This window comes from Notolabrus celidotus, chromosome 9 (assembly GCF_009762535.1).
Source record: "Notolabrus celidotus isolate fNotCel1 chromosome 9, fNotCel1.pri, whole genome shotgun sequence".
In the NCBI taxonomy this organism is placed as follows: domain Eukaryota; kingdom Metazoa; phylum Chordata; class Actinopteri; order Labriformes; family Labridae; genus Notolabrus; species Notolabrus celidotus.
The window spans coordinates 27,093,813-27,109,291 of NC_048280.1; the positions used below are offsets into that span (position 1 = coordinate 27,093,813).

Genomic DNA, 15,479 nt, shown 5'->3' on the forward strand with positions numbered 1-15,479 from the left:
TCCTTTGAATGTGTAGTGATAGCCTCTGTTTTTAACTTCTTAGAGCTGTATGAGGGCAATTTCTTCTGTTCCTAGGAGGGGATATTAACCATCCACTTTAATTTCAGAATTTAGCCCTCTCTTAAATCAAAATGTCAGTATTGGTGATTTCATGTCAGATTTTAGCGATACAGAAATCAGTTTTGTTGTACCTTTTTGGTTACTTTCTAATTATCTTTTGCCTAGTTTTTATTTTGGTTCTTGTGCACCACACTTTTAACAGACTAAAATACAGTAAATGGACCAAGGATCAAACTTAAAATAGCAAAACGAATGAGTTGCACTTTAACCCTCCTGTTATGTTGCGGGTCAAACTGACCCTTTTAAAGTCTATTTTAGGCAATATATGCCTTCCAAACCAGATAAATGCAGCATAGAAATCTGAGCAGAATATGACAGAAGAGGTGTCCTTTTAATTTATCAACATCACTTCATAAAAATTAAAAATTAAAAATGTAAAATTAAATAAACAAAAATCAATGTCATGTAAAATGATTGTATTTATATTTAGGGCTTTCCAATGTACATAAAAAAAAAAGTTTTAACATTAATTTTAATGAAAAACGAGTGAGTTATCCTCATTGAACTATGATATGTGATAATTGAAGAACACCAACGGACTAAATCTTGATTTAAGTGGTTAGTAATGGAGTTACAAATTAGATTTAAAAAAATGTGTATTGGGATTTTTGGGGGGTTCTGACACTTTAGGATAATTGAATATGCCCCGGGTCAAGTTGACCCAGGAACATTATTGCTGTTCCAGAGAAACGAACATAACAGGAGGGTTAAGACTAATGAAATGGAAAACCTAACCACTATCATAATATTTTCAGAATGGGCCCTTCTTGAATTAGCATTCAAAATAGGTCGTTGCCAAATTAAGACATTGAGTTCCAAGTTTACAAGGTGTCCCTGAAGGCCCCACCATCGAACAGCTGCTGTAGTGTTTGCGCATGCTCGCCGTGAGATATGAATATCACCAGCTTTAGAAAGGTGAGGAAGACAATAATACCGGAGCTCAGTGTCTGGATATAAACAGACACTAGACACTTGCGTGAACTTTTTGACTTTTTAACGATTCGAGGACAGTAAAAGGGAATCATTTTAACGTTTAAGAAGCTCAATTGGTCGCTAATATTGTGTTTACTTACTTATACCAATCCACGTTGCTCTAAGTTTTCTGTGTTTACACAAACTTTGTCACGTTGTCAACGATATTACCTTCGTCCATGGAGCTTTTCACGAGCGAACACAGTGTTTTTAATCAATGAAATGGGATTTACCGGCACGAGGGAGGTGTCGTGGGATCGTACATCTGTTTTAGTTGGAGAGGCAACCTCTTGAACCTACTCGGACACTTTTATGAGTTTATTTTGTGTTTTCCATGGAGTCTGTTGGGAAGTTTGAGTTCAACAGGAAAGACCTGATTGGTCATGGTGCCTTTGCAGTTGTATTCAAAGGCAGACATAAAGAGGTAACTTTATAACTCAGTAATATTGTATTTGTCCGGTCATTGTTGTCCATTAATGTACTTTATAAATGACTTTTCAAGAAACGTGACTGGGAAGTTGCTGTGAAGTGCATCAACAAGAAAAACTTGGCCAAATCACAATCTTTGCTGGGTAAAGAAATCAAAATACTAAAGGTAAGAAGTTGATCTTTAGTGCTGTACATATTTAGTGAGACTTTTAATGTGTACCTTAAACTAAAATGTTTTCTTAACCTTCTCTAGGAATTAAAACATGAGAACATTGTCAGACTACTTGACTATCAGGTAAATATCCCCTTATTTTACCCTCTTTTTTTCCTATGCAAATCAAACAAACACACACACACACACACACACACACACACACACACACACACACACACACACACACTGCCACATGTTGCAGGTTTACATATTGTTGCACCATTGAGCTCCATTGGCTCATGTGATACAGATTTGCCTGAAGGGTGTTGTAGTTTTCTTATAAAGTGTTTGAACTCAATGACCAGAACTATAGTTAGTCGAGATCACTCAAATCAGATATTCTAAGACAGTGAAAGGTGCTATATGACAGAGCTTAACATGTTCTGATTCCTGTTTAGGGTTCTCACTGTATGCAAGTAGACTATTTAAACCCAGCAACAAGTCACACATAGGACAGGACATCAACCATTTGCTTGTGTGTCAGTTTGTGTGATTGTGTGGGTGCCTTCCTGTTCTCACCTTACCAACACCTGCCACATATCCAGACGGGGGGTGAGCTGATCTCTCACTGTATTTCTAACAGATGGCAGGGTGCAGCAGGTTAAACAATGGCTTAATAAAGACACACGGACTCAGCTTGCAAGGCTAATGAACTGAGATGATACACTCTGGGTCAACTGTAGAAGCCTTTACTATACTACATATTTCAACTGGCCTCAGCTCATATTGTACTCTCATGATCTGTAATAGTGATACTTACTACAACAGCCGATGGGTGTCATTAATTTAGTTGTACAAGTGGTACTCACAGACCCTGCGCCCTTAACTTGATTATATAAAATACAAACAAGAGGGGACTCGCTCCCCCGCTTATTGAATTCATTTCAAGTCAGGCGGGGACACGCTAAATTTCCCACCCTGGATATCAAAGGCATCAAATGAGGGAGGGACCTGGATGGTCCTGTGGGGCCATAGCTGGACAGGTCTCATAACAGGGTAAAGTTTCAGGCCCCTGAGTGAGCGGTCCAAATTTCTAGATGCTCCTCTGGTGAGGGGCCAAAAAAGACTAAACTCAGTCTAAGAAAGGAGCAAGTGACACTTGTTGTGTAACTTTGGGAACAACTGTTAAAGTCCTCTGGGATTATTGGTCAAAGTCACTGTTATGGACATGATTTTACATGAAACAAATGATATTGTTTGTGTGTATTTTCTTTTTAACCAGATTTACAGTTATTACTAATTTAAAAAATGATAATACAGATTTAATCTTCTCTTACTGACAGGAAATTGGCGGATGTGTGTATCTGGTCATGGAGGTATGTTGTGAAAAACAAATACAGTTCCCATTTAGTTAAAATGCATTAATGTTAAAGCTCCTACTAAACTTCTCTCTCTTGTTTTTTTTTAGTACTGCAATGGTGGGGACCTAGCAGAGTACCTTCACTGTAAGTTCTTGACATCCAGCAGATGTTATTGTTTCGCCTGTCTCACTGTTGTAAGGGGTTCCATGTTACCTTTATTCAACACAAACATGGAGACATTTCTAGCTCTCCCCACAGTAGCCCTGGAGCAAATTTACAGCTTGTTTATTAAATGTAAATAAGTTTGGAGCAGCTTACTGTTGTACTGGAGGGTCAGCATGGCTTTAAAGAGGATTGTTTTAGCTCACACGAGTGTTTGAAGGAATTATAGCATTGTGACGTAGCAGTGCAGTGCAACGATCAAACTCTGGTTTACAGCTCAAACAGGATAGAGTGTTAGTAATCATATATACTTAACCGAAATTATATTAAGCCCATTAAAGAGCCTTAAAGGGACAGTTCTCTATTTCCTTATAAGTGGGTTTGTATGAGGTACGTTTCAATAGTAAGTGTATTACCCACAGGGATCCTGTCAGCGCAGCCTCTTCTTTAAGAAACCAGATGGAGAACCAGTACAGATGCTAGGCTATCAATTGCTACTGGCGAAGTCAACTCTACCACACCATTTAGCTCATTCTAAACAATTCAATCCAAGTATAGATAATAGCTAAAGTGTACAATATAATAATATAAATATAATATAATAGTAATATATTCAGAGCTCTACTTTGCCTTCAGAAAGACACTTTTTTGACTTTCTGTTGTCAGCCACAACACATACATGTTCTACTGATATCCCCTGTGGGTAACATATGCACTACTGATGAGTACCTTACAGAATCCCCCTCTTAAAAAAACAACTTCTACTCCCATAGCTTATTTTTTTCTTTAATGAGCTCTCTTTTAATTACTCTATGTTGAAATTTCAGATTGCTGAAACTTTAATACAATCTGAACACGTTCCCTGCATCAAGTTTCAATCGCTGTTTCAAAATCTAGTGATGCAGTGGAGGCCTTGCAGGTGATTCTTCTCAGGCTAAATTTACCCCATGGTGTCTAAGTCTCTATTTAAACGCTGATGTAGAACGCTGGTCTAATTCTGCCAGCACGCCGGCAGCTTCTCTTGCCCATTCTGTGTCTCCAAGAGGGCTCATCCAGCTTCTTGCAGCACAACACACAGTCACACTTGGCAAGGTTCACAAAGCACCCACATGACCTCGCCCATCTGTCACTCACTTATCCCCTGTCCTCCGGTGGAAAAACACTGACGCTATAAATACTGGGTGTACTGCAGAGGGTGGGATGGGGGTTGGGGGGGGGGGGGGGTGCTAGCATGTCAGGCAGCTCTGACAGTAATTTCTAAATGAAGCCACATCATAAACAAAAATTTCTTCCAGTGAGTATGACAGCAGTGACGCTGATATGATTACAGTTGTGTATGGTTACCTTGCATCATGTAAAAGTTTTGGATTATAGTATACAAATGCCAAAGTAAATCAGATTTTAAATTTACGTCTGTATCTAAGGGCTCGTTTTTTAAATTCTTGATTTATCAGTTGATCGATCTTTGAGCTCATCAGCTATCATCTGACGGCGATTTAGCCTTCTGGGAGCGACAGCCTACTTTTTGGGGCTTCTGCTGTGGCCAGCGGTTAGCAATAACTTGAGTTCATTACTGTTGTTTTCAGTCTGACTAGCAACTTAAGAAATAGCCTGACCATCTGAGAGCTGATTTTTAGCTGCACTTAAATGTGGGTTTTTGATTGAAGCAATTCATTAAAGCTCAGTTGTCATCAGCTGACTGCCAAAGGGTTACAGCAGATGCTCCGTTTGGCTCCACACACAGACTGTTACCCTACAAACAGCCAACGAATACTAACTTGTCAATGGTCAGTACAACACAGATGGCAAACACACTGCAGAAACCAAATACTTCCAGGACCAAAGTCTTCTCCTGTGTCTACAGATTCTGAATTTTGGTGGTTGATTTATTTGACGCCAGGAAAATCAGTGCTCTAAGAACTATTTTTCATGCTAAATTTCTTCTGGATCTTTTCATCCTGTTGATTCTCAGCTAGAGGCACTTTAAGCGAGGACACCATCCGTATGTTTCTGCAGCAGATTGCTCAGGCCATGAAGGTCCTGCAGAGCAAAGGCATCCTTCACCGAGACCTCAAACCCCAGAACATCCTGCTCTGCCATCCAGAGGGGCGCAGGTCCAGTCCCACCAATAAATGCATTAAAATCGGTAATGACTTAAACCCACTTCATATATAAGAGCTGATGGAATGTGTGCACATCATTTATTTTTGCACGCACAGGCTCTCCTGCATGTGACTCAACATATGTTTCTCTCCCTCCAGCTGATTTTGGCTTTGCACGTCACCTCCAGACGAACACGATGGCAGCCACGCTGTGCGGCTCCCCCATGTACATGGTGAGCAGAAATGTCACTCCCTCTGCTTTCCTTTGCCAACATGTCAGCCTGTCTCTAAGCTGTAAGCTGTGTTTGTCCGGTCACAGGCCCCTGAGGTCATCATGTCTCAGACGTATGATGCCAAGGCTGATTTGTGGAGCATAGGTACTATTGTGTACCAGTGTCTGACTGGAAAGGCTCCTTTTCATGTGAGTGCTACTGAAAAGCAGACACACACACAAGCACACACACACATGCACATGCATAAACTGTGTAATCTCTTTTTAGGTGTTTTGGAAAGTGGTTTTAATAATTTCATCCAACAAATGCTCACTAAGACCCCTTACATAATCACAAATACTCAAACTGAACATGATGCCTGTCACAACACAACGAAACAATGTGATCCACAGCACATCCATTAGATGCTGCCTGTCTGCCAGGTGACTCTGTCGAGTTTCCAGTGTTGATGGAAATTGCTGGAACAGCTTGTCCACTTGTTTGTAAAGAGCCTTGTTTACAGATGGTGGGCATGCGGAAATGGCTGTCAGCCATTTCTCTGAGCCCACAGTAAATATTGTTTCACAACCCCGGGTATTACTTTCTCTTGTTCACGTGGTCGCTCAGATGAAACTTGAACTGTTATTTGCACCTTACCTCAGATGTGATTTCTGTAAAAACACATGCTAATGTGTTTGCCTAACATTTGCCCCTCTTTTTTGTGTGAAGCCCTTTTTCTTATCTGTTTCATGAGCAGTTATAAAAGTAAAAATCATTCGGTTTGTTTGACCTTTTTACCCCGTTGAGGCTTTTTATGTTACAGTTCCTTGAAAGCGTTTTCCCAGTGAAGAGAGGGAGGATAGTTTTCTATTTATGTCAGGCTGGTCACTGAGTTGAGACCAGTCCAAGAGTCCACATGAGGTTAGCTGATAATGATGATGCTGATGATGTTTACAAAACTTGCTCACCTGGAGTCTCAACACCCATGTGTTACCATCTTTGGATTGCATGTGCTCTGTAATAACTTATATTTATATTAGTCAAGATTTAGTCCAATGTAAAGTCAGACTCTCTATTATCGCTCCCATAACAGCCTGCCAGTAAGGAGGCATGCGTGTATAAATTTGAAGTCATTTGTAAACTTTTTCTTGCTTGCGGTTATTTAATTTAAGAATTTGCAGTATTTCTTTATTTATAACAGGGAATAGAGATTAGAGAATCACATAACAAACATAAGGAGGTCTTATAAAGTGTAGGCTTGTGGTATTATTTGGATTGGGATACACGCAGTCATAGAAAACAAGAAAAACTCATAACACACTTTTTTTAAACAGTTCAAAAAGGCAAAACTTTCATATTTTAAGCAAACTTTAGAACAAAGTTTTACATGTTTCAGCATCAAGCCCTCATCAGGCAGTCAAACATCTTAACCATCTGCTTGTTTGTGGTTCTTTAATGTGAGGATTTGCGGTTCTTCTGTTTAATTTATGATGTAAATAAAAGAGTAATTGGGGTTTGGACTTTTACAGTTTTTAAGTTTTGCAAATGAAGCATCACTTTAGGCTTTCAGAATTAGTCCTGAGCATTCTTCTCTTTGTTAGAGTTTGTGGATTTAATTAATACATGATTAGGGTAAGGCAAGTTTATTTATAAAGCAGCAGTCATACAAAGAGCAGTTCAAAGTACTTTACAGAGTACAAAAACACTAACAACCAACAAAAACACACAGCAAACACAGCAAACATGTATCCTGAAAATAATCAGGAGATTTATTGTAAATTAAAGTTACTGTTACACTCACGATTATTGTTTTTATTTGTTTGTTTAGGCCAGCACACCACAGGAGCTCCGTCTTTTCTATGAAAGCAACAGGACCCTCCTTCCAAGGTAAGCACACCCCTGAATGAACACATTTGTACATTTTATGTTCTGAACACACGTGGAGCAGCACACACACCGGGGGATGATAGGAGGAAGTGTAAACAGATATTACTTGGAGATCTGTCTTCTCTGTACTCTGGTTGCTGCTGATTTACTGACGGTTCATGTACACTGTGTGGCCACACTCGTGCTCAGTGTTTGGTGTGGACGCCAAAGATTTATGTAAAACAGGCACCATGAGAAATATCATAAAGTGGAAGAAACTAATGCACGTCACTCTCCCATGGTTCATATTTGAAAGTAAATCTGCCAACTGAACCTTTGCTATTTAAAGTCACTTTAAACACTGAATCTGTCACGTTCACAACATAGACCTCGAAAGTTTTATTGTTTTCCCACTGGGTTAGCTTGTGGTCATGCTTATCTCTCACAGCCATAAAGCAAGATGATAACACGGGCTCCTGTTTTTTTGCAGGCCAGCATGGTTGGTTGTTTTCTTGTCATTCTATATATAACTTTCTCTGAGCTGCTAGCAAGCCGTCTCCTCTGCTATCATTTTCCACATGACCCAAATAGCTTCACACAGACGTAAACACACACATACACAAACACACACACATACACACACACAGTCTGTACTTGCTCTGAGTGTCATGATGCCCTGAGGTTTTGCACTGAAGCCATAAACTGGATTAAAAATTCACAGCTTACTCTGAATTTACGCAAGTGACCTGAATATTATTTCTTAAAACACTACATCTATCAGCAACAAAATGCAAATAGGGAGTGGGGCAATGATTACAACACACATAAATCTGCATTTAGAGTTGAAGCTAACAAATGTTTTACTTTTAGCCTTGGTATTTTTTTTTCTCTGACTTAGTCTGTCCTCCTTAATAATGCTCATTAGTATTGATCACCACTCTCTCTCTCTTTGATTTATTTGAGGAGTGTTCCAACAAATGATTTTATCTAAAAGCAAAAACTTTTGCATTTTCCCAGCATCCCAAAGGAGACTTCCAGTAACCTCAGACACCTGCTGTTGGGGCTGCTGCAAAGAAACCACAGAGACAGGATCAGTTTTGGTAAAATAACACATTTTAACAAAAACAATGTTTTTTTTATCACATTCAAAAACTTCTCTTACATGTAAATCTATTTTTTCATTTGCAGATGAGTTTTTCCACCATCCATTCTTGGAGACCAGCTCACCCCCAAAGAAAAGTATGTACTTCACGGTGTCTCAGTACAGCTTAGATTGAGTGAAAGTGCTGTAGCTAACGTCCTGACACAAGTGCACTCATGTTTTTATTTTCTTTAATGCACAGGCTCTCCTGCTCCCCTGCGCTCCTATCCAAGTTCAGGTTCAGGAAGCTCTTCAAGCAGCTCCACAACATCACACCTGGCTTCCCCTCAAGTGTGTACTACTAAACAATGTAGAGAGTCACACTCATTATGAATCTCTTCCTCTGTAACATATCACTGATTTATTGGATTTTGTGATATTCTTTCAGCATTCCGAAGGAGAGATGCACCGACTGCAACCCAAAGTGCAGTATTCTCCTCCCCAGGACTCCCCTGTCTTCTTGATGAGAGAAATAGCCAATCAGCACAGCAGGAACACGTTATCTTCCACAGAGGACTACGTCATGGTGCCTGCACAGTTTCCCAGTAAGACATCTCGGCCTCACTCTGCAGATACTTTCACTTTTTTATATTGTGCAGTTTTTTTCTCTACACTGGCAGAAGGTATCTAACTATTTCTGTCTCACTTGTTTTATAGATGAGTATGCATGTGACGTTGAAGTTGGGTCACCCATTGAGAGTTGCCTGATCTATAGTGGGTGAGTGGTCGCTGCTTGTTGAGCACAATATCTTCTCAATTCATCAGTAATGACAATATATATACTACACTGACATCAGTTTAATACAATCTTTGTGTAACTTTGCAAATATCCCAATGTCTTGGTTTTTTCTTATAGACTGTTAAATGAATGATGAATATTATGAGGTTGTGCAGACAGAGCTAAGAGATTTCTTTCTAGGAGCTCACAACTGGTTGAGAGAAGTCCCGGAAAGACACCTCCGGCCTCTCCCCGACTGCACTCTCCCTCCAAGCCTATTAGGTAAGAGAGCTGTCCAGATTTCAGTTTGTAGAAGATAAAAATGTCCTAAGATGAATGATTAACTTGAGTGTTGCATAAATCGGACAGCATTTACAATCATCGAGGTACAATCTGGGAGGTTGTACTTTCAGAACGTGTTTACTTTGTATCAATTCCATTTCTGTTTTTATTTTGCATCAAAGTCACTCTCATGTATTTTATTCCTTTGCTCCCTGTTTCATCCATACAGCAAGCCTGTTGAATATGTCGGCCCTAAGTGGAGCAAATCAGTGCCCATTCCTGTCCCAACTCAGATCCAAAACTACCAGCGTATGGAGCAGAACCTGCACCCTGCCGGCCTGCATGGCTCAACCAGGTTTGTGCTGCTGCTCTGCTGTCACCTCGCTGAACGCACCTCACCTCAATGTTTTGTTATTGTCTGTTTTGTTCTGCTGGTCTGACTCTGGTCTCATGTCATTCAGGGCCACTCTCTGCTGTGCTGGCAGCAGCAGCAGTGAAAACTCACCACAGTCTGGAGGCTGTAGAACTCCAGGTCCAGGATCTGTAAACAACTCCCCAAGACTGGCAACTGGAGGAGCCCGACCACAGCAGTCCTCCCCTCGTGGTAGGCAGTGTTGTCAACTTTTGTGTTACCCATGAAGTGAGAGTTTGGAAGCTATGTCACAGTCCTGCAGCTTAACACACTGTATGAGGATATTTTAGTGCAGTGTCACTTGTTATTGGCCCTCAGAACCAGGTGTACTGGATACGTGAAATACGTCACGCTTGGTGCATTCCTGGAGATGTTTGCTGAACACAAATCTATTTATAAGCATGCAAAACTAACAGTTGATTCCCCGTTCACAGTGGGAATGACCCCAAAGGCCTCAGAGCAGACTTTCCCGCTCAGCACAAGAACCATACTGCTCACTGGCTCTCCTGACATGCAGGACACCGGCAGCCCAAAGGTCAGCCATCTAAGTTTCTATACTACAGACACACAACATGAATATTTTGTTGTCTATACACCATCATGTGTAGTAATCTTTAGTGTACGTTAGCTGTTAAATTCAGTTGTTAAATTCTTATTTTATGTTATAGATTCAGCCAAGGATGCCGAACCGAACAAGGACAGTACCAGACCTTCAATCCCTTAATCCAAGTCCTCTTTCCCAGAACAACCTCGGCAGGAAATCGGCCCATAAAAAGGGCCCATTTAAGAGGTTAGAACAGCATCACTTTAATATAGTATTACCAGTATCATCATATGACAGTGCACGTGTGAACTTTTCTGTCCTCATGACTGTAATCAACATCTAAACCCGAGGGTTGCATTCATATATTAACCTGCCATCTGGCATGTAGACATAAATGATTAACTGCTATGGATGGTGTGTGTGTCTGTATTAAATATCCAGATCGCTGAGCACAGGCAGGCTGTCTGACATGCTGCTGAAGGCGGCCTTTGGAGCTCACCTTTTTGGAGAGGGAAGTGACGAGAACCTCAACTGTGAGAAGGGCATGGATATAACAGGTAACGATGCTAAGCTGTATAAATAAGTTGTGTGTTTAGGACTTTGTAGCTTTCCTAGATTTGAAGAGAGCTTTACTTATTTATGATAAGGTGTTGCAAGTCTTCTTCAGTTATGGGGCCATGTATGAGAGCTTCATCATAATGTAATGCAATGGAAACACTTTATGTAATAATGACATCATTTTTGTGAAATAAACACATCATTATTGGGCAATGTTTGAAACAAAGTACCTATTTTGAGGTACTCCTCCTAGGATGTCTTTACCATCTGACTTGAGGTCTTCTTCTTTGCAGTTACAGCTCCCCCTGCTGGTTATCACAAAGGATTTCAGTTCACAGACAGCCCACCTCCTGCTGTCTTCACTATGGGTTCTCCCTCTAGAGGAAACACTCCTCCTGATGCTCTGGTATCTAGGATGTTTTCAGGTGAGTGTCCTGACAAATTAACTGCAAGTGACTTTCATCTTTAGAAATGACTCGTCACTCTCTGATCTCCTACAGCTTTTGTTGTAGGAGGTGTATGAGAAGCCTCTTAAATAAGTATAATTATGACTGATTGATCCAAAATTTTTAAGAACCAGTAAGTATACTGAGTGATGAGAGCCTTTGTTGTTTACATACATGTTATTATAGATAAACCAGTGGAACATTTGACAGGCAAAGTACACTGTGATTCTTCTTATTTACGTTACAGTCTAGTGTCCTATGCTGTTAAATAGTGGTGCTTGTGTAGTCTTAATAAAAAGTGTTTGGAGCAAAGAAAATAAAAGTGTCTATATAATTGCAAATCTATACATCTCATCAGTTTCTCCCCTGCTCTGTTCATTAGTTGTATTCTTCTTCATCTTAAATGTAGGCTCCCCCAGCTACGTGAACTCAGCCTGGCTACTGAACAGTCGCCTTCTTCAGGGAGGAAGCCCCCGAAACAGTGAGACTGAAGCCATGGACGCTACTCCACACAGCAGTCTGGTCTTCCATCCTCCAGAGCTCCCTGAAGATACACTGATGGAGGTACGGACATAGACTGTGATTATGGTGTGAGGTGGATTCAAGCTACTGACATAATGAACATGACATAAAATAGACAAATTCTGAGTTCAGATTTGTTCTTTTCACAGCAGGCTCATACAGACACTCTGGGTGAATTACGATTCATCCTGGCGTTCGTCCATTGTGTCATGGAATTGGCTTCCTCAAAGGAACTGAGCTTTGACAGCAACAGCAGCCCTGATGTTTCCTTTTTAGAGCAAAGCTTGGTGACAGATCAGATCAGCCTTCTGAGTAAAGAATGGAGGTGAGAGGCATGAAAGCTTTTTGATAATAAAACAGAAATTATAAAATGTATTTACAAAGCAGATGAAAATCCCAAATATCAAACAGGGGAGTGTGTCTTAAAAGTTGATCCAATACAAAAAAAACAGCACTCTCCCTTCCTTTTGAAATCACTGGGATTAACTTTTCTGTTTTCCTTTTCATATCCCAGCTATGCAGAGCAGTTGGTGCTGTACATTAAGGCTGAAGAGTTTCTGTCAGCGGCACTGCACACAGCCAAAGACAATATCAAACAGGGTCGACTCCTTCCCTCTGCTACAGTCAAACAAGGTGAGACTTGTGACCTTTGTTTTTTTAGCATCAAGGCTTTAAAACATTTGAAATAGTTTGTTTTTAGTCTGTGTTTCTTCTTTTGTCTAAAACTTAAAGTTCAGAATTACAGAGAATAGCTCAGACATTTCTTCTGTTGTCTAAGTGAGAGTGGGGTTGCCTCATCTGTTATTAAATGTATTTTTAATACATGTATATATTTGTACAGTGATCAGGAAGCTGAATGAATTGTACAAGAGCTGTGTCACATACTGCCGCTCCCTCAATCATCGACTGGAGACCTTCTTACTTGACAAACAGAAGCTGATGGAGCGCTTCAATGGACTCACAGCAGAGAAGCTTATCTATAGCCACACTGTGCACATGGTGAGCTCATAACACAGCAAGAGATGCTTTGAGTCACATAAAATCAGATTCCACCCAGCGTGACTCATTATCTTAATGTTTGTGCACTGTATCCTTAATGTGTTTTATGCATTCAGGTACAGTCTGCTGCGTTGGATGAGATGTTCCACTATGGCACAGCATCAGTCCAGCGCTACCACAAAGCTCTGTTGCTGATGGAGGGCCTGTCTCGAATCATCACAGAGCAAAAAGACATTGACAGTGTTGATAAATGTAAGTGGAAGCTCAAAACAACCTCAACAGCACATTTCTGTGTATGTCTTATGTTATCTATCAAAAGTGTAGCCTGGATTTTATTTGATCCTGAAACTCTCAATCCCTCTGTTGTTCTCAGGTAAGCAGTGTATCGAGCGACGCCTAACTGCTCTGCAGTCTTAACAGTATCCATGAGGTTTATGAGCACGCCCACGGCAACTGCATTATTCTTCCTCATCCATGTCAGTGTTGATGGACTCTCCTAAACTGTCAATAGACAAAAGCACTTTGAACCGTCTTAAGGGAATTGACCAGCAGAGCATCTGCTCTGATCCCCCCCAGCCAGTCTGTAATATTTACATAAATGCACAGAAAAGACTGAAAGACATTTTCTGACAACATATTGTTATGATTGTCCGACTTCTTCAATCATGTGTTTTGTTTTTGTTTAGTTACAGATTGTACTATAGTGTGTTTTTTTTGTTTGCACATAGAATAATCAGATTGAGAAAGTGCTGATATTTCATGGGTTTTACTTGAAACAATAATTATTTAGTTGTGAAGCACATGTGGTTTGTGCTGGGTGAAAGTTCACAAGCCAACAGGAGATTGAATGTTTTGGATAAGATGACCAAATATTGCAAGTGTATAGAAGTAATGGGGAAACTGTGCCTGCTCTTAGAAATGTTGGTCTGAGCAAAGTAGTGAATGTAGAGGTAATGAAAGTATAAGCTACCAAGTAGAGTTACACTGTATAACATCATAACCCTGAATAAGTACATTTGACATTTGGAAGAGATCTTGGTTTTATTAAAGCTGATCTATCCATGTCTTCTGTCAACTGGGGTGCACATGGTCTGAATGTAAATTACCTGCAAGTCATGTTGTTTGTTTCTCTATTGTATTGTTTGTCAGCAAATTAGTTTTTAATTTTGTAGCTGTTTGGAGTTGTGATAAGTGAGTGTTTTGGCTTGTAAATACATTTGCACATGATTTCTGCCTGATAGGAAACTCTTTCATTAGATTTACACATCAATTGATGTGTACATTTTAGTGTTTGAGGAAAAGTTTGATAGGATTACGATTTGCCTTTTTCTACTTGTGTTTTGTGAATGCTTGTGAAAATAATGTAAGAATGTGTTGTGACACACTGATGTAAATAAATATTTATTGTTAAAACTATGAGTTGTCTTCTAGTCTATTAAAGCTACAATGAGAAACTTTTGGCTTGTGTCAATTTTGGCACACCCAAGGAAAAAGTGGTGAAGCTATCTCATCTCTTTGCTGATCTTGTCCTACATGTGTAAGTCAAGTGTTCAGACAAAATAATCACATTCTGCTTTCTTTCACACCCTTTTCATCACTTGTGAATATTCACTGGAAAATGTAGATTTTACTGCAGCATACTGTAAACTGTCTGTTCTGACCAGTCTATGGTTCTGACACAAGGAAGCCATGATAACTAGCATTAAAGCTTGGTTTGGTAGTCATGGAAAGCTAGCATGAATTTGAATGTAGCATTTCCTCAGGGCTCTGTCTAACCCCCCCCCCCGGACCTCCTCCAAAACGACGCCCCAGTTCACATGCACGAGCACCACTGGTTCGCGACCATATGATCATGACTGATTCAAAACCGGTCCTCAGCACATCTTTGTGTTTTGCACTACGTCATCTTATGTCTCACTTAGTGGTAAGAAAACACCTAAACATTATCATACTGAAAGTTAAAAACACAAACAAACATGAAATGTACGCACAGGAGGCGGGCAGAACGACAGGACTGGATTTGATTGGTTTTAATATTTTGGACCCTGATGGCAGGGATTGGTTGGTGTTTTCCCAGGTTTACTCCCGCTGTAGATAGCAGGGTTTTTTTTCGCTCTTTTATAAGAATAGATTATGTATTGATTCCCATCAGGACAGAAAGATAATATTAACCAGTATAACAAAAAGCGTATCTAAATCTGATTACCAACCCCAGCTTTAATAAAATATAGAAGTAGTCAGTCTGGTTGTGGAGGATCTGGTTTGTTTTAGCATTACTATCAAGGTTAGGGTGATTCATAGCCAGTGAAAAAGAGGGCAGGAGCTGTTCATTGTGCATTGTTGATGACTTTATCATAATTAGCTTATATTTATGATTTTAATTCCAGTCCAGACAATGGCTGCCCCTCACAGCAATTTCAAACTTCCCAGTAATTTGTTTAATTATTGAAAACAATTGGTTCTCAAATATATCAAATAT

At 40.0% G+C, this 15,479-nt stretch overlaps 1 protein-coding gene across 1 annotated transcript; it reads left to right on the forward strand.

Annotated features, from left to right (window-relative positions):
* Nucleotides 1-1,019: 1,019 nt before the first annotated feature.
* Nucleotides 1,020-14,415, forward strand: ulk1a (unc-51 like autophagy activating kinase 1a). Its single transcript, XM_034691053.1, has 27 exons — nt 1,020-1,516; nt 1,595-1,687; nt 1,775-1,816; nt 3,019-3,051; nt 3,144-3,180; nt 5,171-5,344; nt 5,460-5,533; nt 5,620-5,721; nt 7,341-7,399; nt 8,396-8,478; nt 8,567-8,617; nt 8,722-8,810; nt 8,908-9,064; nt 9,177-9,237; nt 9,439-9,519; nt 9,749-9,874; nt 9,981-10,123; nt 10,366-10,466; nt 10,600-10,721; nt 10,917-11,032; nt 11,327-11,458; nt 11,889-12,043; nt 12,151-12,326; nt 12,516-12,634; nt 12,843-13,000; nt 13,117-13,252; nt 13,374-14,415. The coding sequence occupies exons 1-27, from the start codon at nt 1,427-1,429 to the stop codon at nt 13,415-13,417; spliced, it is 2,754 nt and encodes a 917-aa protein (XP_034546944.1). The 5' UTR covers nt 1,020-1,426; the 3' UTR covers nt 13,418-14,415.
* The last annotated feature ends 1,064 nt before the right edge of the window (nt 14,416-15,479 follow it).